This window comes from Euphorbia lathyris, chromosome 3, assembly GCF_963576675.1.
Source record: "Euphorbia lathyris chromosome 3, ddEupLath1.1, whole genome shotgun sequence".
NCBI classification, from domain to species: Eukaryota; Viridiplantae; Streptophyta; class Magnoliopsida; order Malpighiales; family Euphorbiaceae; genus Euphorbia; species Euphorbia lathyris.
Genome location: NC_088912.1, coordinates 41,643,701 through 41,650,114, shown reverse-complemented (window position 1 = coordinate 41,650,114; position 6,414 = coordinate 41,643,701). Strand labels below are relative to the sequence as shown.

Genomic DNA, 6,414 nt, shown 5'->3' with positions numbered 1-6,414 from the left:
CAAAACTTGTCTTCTAGTGAACGGATCTCTCATGTTGCCCTGAAGATTTGCTCAGCTTCTACTTTATTCGTTGTCTTCGTTTGTTGTCAACTTGCATGCTGAGTTCCATTCCACTTAGCTTTGTTGAACTTCAGGCTTCTATTCTACTCAGCTTGTTCTTTGATCTCATGCTGACTTCGTCCTGTCTTACTTTTTATATCTTTTTGTATTTAAGTTTATACTCAACATTGAACAAACAGATTAGTATAATTAAATCAAAGCACTTAAATTTAATTGTTTCTTAATCATGGATGATTTTGTCAAATCAAAATCTTATGGAAAGGTGTTTCAACACTCTCCAGAAGGAATTAGAAGTTGTGCTAAGGCAGGAAAAGTTACTTTGGTTTCAGAAATCTAGGAAAACTTGGATTAAAGATGGAGATCGCAATACCAGGTATTTTCATTTTTCTACTATTATTAGAAGACAGAAGAATCAGATTGATGCTATCAAAGATCCGAATGGAGATTGGGCTTATGAGGATGAGGATATTCGTCACTTGGCCCTTAATTTCTATAAAGAGTTATTCAAAGAGGACCCGATGGATCTGGATAAAGCACTTTCTAGGACTACGTTTCCGTGTTATTAATGAAACTTCTGTGGAGGATGTGGCAACTTCCGTCTTCTATTTGGGTTCAGTTATTGTGTGGGAAATATAGAAAGGATAGGATCTTTGGGGGTCCTAAGGAGAGGGTTATTATTTGTTCCTTTCTTTGGAAAAGCCTTAGTGCTGTGTTTTCAGAGTTTTGCTCTAGGATTGGTTGAGATGTGGGTAATGGTAAATCTATTAGCTTTTGGAATGATATCTGGATTGGTAATAAGCCTTTATTGGAGGTTTGTGATTCCATGCCGCCTTTAGACATCCGGAATTGGAGGATTGCCGATGTGGTGGATTCTGAGGGGGATTGGATTTGGTCGAGGTTTGACTCTTTTCTCAATCTGGAAATGCTCCTCAAAATTAGAGGAGTTAAAGTTAGTGGCAAGGAGGAAGACAAGGATAGTCACTGTTGGTCTTTGACAAACAACGGGGCTTATTCTTGTAAATCAGCTTTTGAGGCCTTTAATCATGTTTTAAAGACTCCTCACCCAGAGTTGTGGAAAAATATTTGGGCCTTGAAAGTTCCTTACTGTATTAGAAGCTTCTTGTGGCTTGGTGTTAAAAATAGGCTGCTTACAAATACAGATAGAAAAAGGCATCATTTGGTGGAGTCTGGAGCTTGTAGTAGATGTAGAGGGCATGAAGAAACCATTTTCCATGATCTTAGAGATTGTGATAAGAGTAAAGAAGTGTGGAGGAAAGTTCTCCCTGACCAGTTGCTCTCTGCTTTCCTGTCCTATTCTGATCTTGACTGGTTTGTAGATGGTGTTAGTGGGAAGCTGCTAGCCGATCTGAAGCATGGTGTTATCATTTTTGTGGTTGTCTGTCATCAGATTTGGAATTGGAGGAATGAGGAGATTTTTGGAGGAAATTCTGTCGTTAGTCCTAATTTAGTTGATTTCTTTTCTAAAAAGATTTGGACCATTGTAGAGAGCTTCAAAGTGGATACTTTAGCTAGGTCTATTCAGAGTAAGGATGTCCATCTCTTTGGCTGGAGTAGGCCTAGTGAGGGGGTGGTGAAGTTCAACACTGATGGTTCTTATCTTAAGGACGGTAAAATTGTTGATGGAGGGGTTCTGAGAGATGCTGGTGGTGGTTGGGTTTCTGGGTTCACTCAGAATTTGGGAATGGGTTCTTCCTTTTCTGCGGAGCTTTGGGGGATCTTCTCTGGCCCCAAGCTTGCTAAAAATCCGGGGTTCAAAAATCTGCTGGTGGAATCAGACAACCTCGAAGCTGTCAGAATGATTTCTGTTAATAATGCTATTTGTTTAAATAGCCAGAATTTAATCAAAGGGATTAGAAGAGTTTGTTCTTCCTTTGATTCTATTAGGTTCTGCCATATTTTTAGGGAACAGAATAGGGTGGCGGACCGTCTTGCGGCTGAGGGCCATGTGAGGTTGTTGGGTCTCTCAACATTCTCCTCACCTCCTGATTTCCTATCTTCTCTTCTTTTAGATGATATGGTGGGGGTCAGCTTTCCTAGGCTGATCCCGAGTTAGGCTGTCTTGTTTTGTTTTTGTCTTTTTTTTTTTCCCTTCCTACCAAAAAAAAAAAGTGTATATGCAACCCTTAGGGTTGTATATATCATTTGCCTAGTTTAAAAGCCTATAATAGTATTATACATTACTATAATGGGACACTCTCATCTCTTGGCCCGGACAAACGCCCTTCCTGTCCAGGCTCAAGGACGGGCCTGTTAGTTTTTCAAGAATTAAAATATTAAATTTTTGTTTTACTCCATGTATTTTTTAGCATTCCAAAACTTATTCTTCCATTAATCAATATAAATTTATTGATTTGATTTTGGCCCTGTTTGGTAAAGAGCGTTTTGGATAAAAAGAGCAGTTTTGACCAACTTTAGCGGTTTGACCACTGAAACCGCTGATTAGAGTGTTTGGTGGAGAGAGGTTTGGGAGAGATTTTTGGGATGAAAACGCTAATTTTGAAAAATCTCATTTTATGAGCTTTTTCAATTAGCGTTTTGCAATATTAAAATTAATGGACTTCTTTAACCCTAATAGATAGACTCCTCCTCCAATATTAAAAAAAGAAATGCTCTTATTCGTCTTTTTGCACAACCCGCTATTACCAATCAACTAATTTTTACCAAACAGGTCTACACAAACAGCTAGTCAAATCAGCTAATGTAATCAGCTAACAGCTAATTACCAAACATGACCTTTATATTAGTTATATTTTTAATTTGTGTAAAATACCTGAAATGAATTCTATGATGGAAGGAGAGGACATTCCAAATATCTCAAAGATAATGATTCCTGAAAGATGAAAACAGCTATCATATCATTTATAAGAAAAATTGAAAGTGATTAAAAGATTAAAAGAGTAGTTTTGATTATCTAAAAAGGCATCAGTAATTCTTGTTACGTATAGGAATAACTAATATTTGTAGGATTGATTTTATTCTAAAAATTGAAAGTCCATTCTCAGTATTCCCCAAGGCATCCAGCTCATTGATTCCATTCAGTTTTTTAGAATTTATCCACTAAGTGTCCCCTCTAATTTAGATTTATGCTTTTAGGCCCAAAAGTTCAAATTTCAAGAGCCAAAAACAAACATGGGCCACTCTTTTTCATGTTTGGCACCACTCTATCATTCATCTTACCTTTATGGCTTTATCCCAATTAATTATATTCATGCCCCCTCAATTCTAATTTTATTAGATAATTTCTAACATTAAAAGCTACCAGCTTTATTATCAGATATCATTTTGGCTATGTGTTTAGGTAGCCAAAACCTAGTTAAAGAGATCAAAAGATTGTGTTCTTTTTTTGATACCATCATCTTTGGACATGTGTACAGGGAGCAGAATAGGGTGGCAGACCGCCTTACTGCTGAGGGCCATGCGAAGATGTTGGGAGTATCAACCTTCTCTCCTCCTTCGGATTTCCTTTTTTTGCTGTTGTCGGATGATCGGGTGGGGGTTAGCTTTCCTAGGCTAATCTCGGGTTAGTTGTTGGGGTTTTTTTGTTTTTTCTTTCCCTTTCCTACCAAAAAAAAAAAAGCTACCAGCAATTTTTTCCTAACATTTAAAACTGTGTACTTTTACTTCTAGCATTGACAAGTTAGATCAGTTTCACATATCATTATAAAATACAGATATTTTGTTCTTTATTCTATACATGTTCCATAATAGTTGGTTCTAGAAAAAAAAATTCACATTTTTTATGATTTAATAATAAAATTAGATATTAATATTTTTAAATTCGGTGAAATATTTGATTTTTTTGTCCTAACTTATACAAAATGCAATATAATTGTTTTTATATATACTTATATATTTGTGAGCTGCAAATTGACAATGTTAGAGATAAATTTGCTCTTTCCTGCCAACATTAGGAATAAAATTACATCATTTTAGACGTTAATGGTAAATTTGCTTTTGACCATCAATATTGAAGGTATTTTACACCTTGTCCCTTTATTAACAATATGGCTCCTAAATTTAATTTTGTGTCATAAAATGTTTAACATTTACATTATATTAATATTAAACTCCAAATTAAAGAAAATCCATTAGAAATATTAACAACATGATAACATAAAAATAGATATTTTAACATAATTTATGAATAAAAAAATTAATAATATAATTAAATTTGTCAAATTCATCATGCATTAATTGTTTAAATGAGTTGTCTTTGATTTGGAGTTTAATATTATGATAATATAAAGTCCAAGGATTCGTATATCGTACAGTGTATTTTAGAGGTCCTAATGTTAATAACGTTATAATTTAGAGACTATAAATATATTTTACCCGCTTTTATCTATCTTTTGCTCCTTGTGTTTGGAATTCAAGCAAAAGGAATGTAACCCAAGTGGAAATTATCAGAATAGAACATATAATATTAATTTAGAATTTGGAATTTAATTCTAAGCATTATGCTAATATCTACACTAGAAATTCTCTTATCTATTGCATCATACAATCTTTTCTAAATCTATTATTCCCTTCCAAATTAGATTATTATGCCATTAATTTCTTTTGGCATCACTTTTTAATATTCCTTTGTACTCACACTCCTTCATTGCAAAATCAAAATTAACAAAACACAAAATAATTTAAAAACAAACTAAAACACTTAAGAAAGAAAAAAGAAAAAAGAAAAAAGAAAAATTTAATAGGTAAATTTACAATACATTTATGATTCATGAAAATGTACAAAACATGACTATAGAAGTAGAATTATTCTAATATACAATAATAATTCTCTTCATCCCTCCTGAACTTCTTTTGCCTTTCAATGAAAGACTCTATTGTGCATCTAAATTCCTCATTGCTCATCCTATCTTCTGGATATGAAAGTTTCACACATCCTTCACTACATTCTACACTTCCCCTGTATTTCTCCGTCACCGTCCGCCTCAAATCTCTGCACGAATTGTTCTGGCTACACGCCTCCACTTTCTCCGATTGACTTCTTTCACAACTTTTTATTGCCAAAGCAGTACAAATTTCTTCCTTTTTCAATTCCTTCTTAATAGATCTGCCCTGTTTTTCTCTGTTTTCGGCTATATCCGGAACAGAACCGCTCTGTTTTTCTCCGCTCTGTTTTTCTCTGTTTTCAGCTATATCCGGAACAGAGCTACTCTGTTTCTCTCTGTTTTCGCCTACTTTCGGAACAGAGCTACTCTGTTTTTCTCTGTTTTCAGATTCATTTCTATGCATAGCTTGACTCCTTTCACTCACTTTAAGAAACTCTTCATAAATATCACTTCTAGAACTCTTTCCTGTAGAATTCTTACCTGAAAACTGACCGGATTTCGCAAAAAGCGTGATGACTATGATGTTTCCAATGATGAAAACAAAGCGGGGGCTTACGAGGAGGACACTTAAGTCCTTGAAGTATTCACTAGAGTTCTTAACAGCAAGAGGAAGGCGAATAGAAAACCTTGAGAGAAGAGCAAGAGCAACACATATTTCAACGAAACGAAACAAACTAGCTATCTTTTGAAGCTGCCTATGCTTCTTGATTGCATTGGCTTTCTCAACTTTGATGTTGATATTGAAGGAATCCATTTCTATAAGAAGATGAACAAGTAAAATATGTTGCACGGAAATCGAAATGAATTAGGATTCGGGTGATCTCACTCGAAAGATGATTCGTAAACGAGAAAAGCCTTGGTAGCAGCCATTTCTCTGAATTGAGAAATGCTAGAGATTATTAATATTGAAAACATAAAATATATTTTGCCCCAACAGAGAAAACTCTGTTTTTTTATGTTTTGAAATTTATGTATTTATGGCTTCTTGTGGAGTGAAAAATGCTGCAAGTGCTTGAAATGTTAGAGTTGTATGAGTAGGTATTTATAGAGGGAAAATGAGTAATTGTTAATAAAAAGAAATCCAAAATGAGATAAAAGAAAGAAGTGGGATGGTTATAATATTCCATTCTTTTACTTTAATGAAAGTTGTGGGATTTTTTCATAACATTATTGGTATAACATAATTATATTATAAAAATGCCATATTCCCACAATTCTATTCAACAAAACAATGGTTTGGTTTCAGATTGAGTGTACAAGTGGCTCACTATAATTATAAATTTATAATCTACTTACAGTAGTTAAAGTGAAAATCCAATTCAACATTTCTTTTAGAATGTTCCTTTTGTAAATTCTTTTTTTTTTTTTTTTTTTGAATAAAAGTTTAGGTAAGGGTAGGTCTACTCACTCTCAAGGTCAGAGCAAACCACAGACCTCGATGAGGATTTACAGTGGAATTTACAGATCACCTACCAATGAGGGTTAAATTTTA

The 6,414-nt window shown here is 34.2% G+C and overlaps 1 protein-coding gene across 1 annotated transcript; it reads right to left on the bottom strand.

Annotated features, from left to right (window-relative positions):
* Positions 1 to 4,746: 4,746 nt before the first annotated feature.
* Positions 4,747 to 5,919, bottom strand: LOC136223313 (uncharacterized). The gene has a single exon (XM_066011245.1). It carries the CDS (start codon positions 5,674 to 5,676, stop codon positions 4,843 to 4,845), a length of 834 nt encoding a protein of 277 aa, XP_065867317.1. The 5' UTR covers positions 5,677 to 5,919; the 3' UTR covers positions 4,747 to 4,842.
* Positions 5,920 to 6,414: the final 495 nt, after the last annotated feature.

Coding starts and splice junctions, on each gene's coding strand:
- LOC136223313 (XM_066011245.1), bottom strand. CDS start 5,676: ATGGATTCCTTCAATATCAACATCAAAGTTGAGAAAGCCAATGCAATC.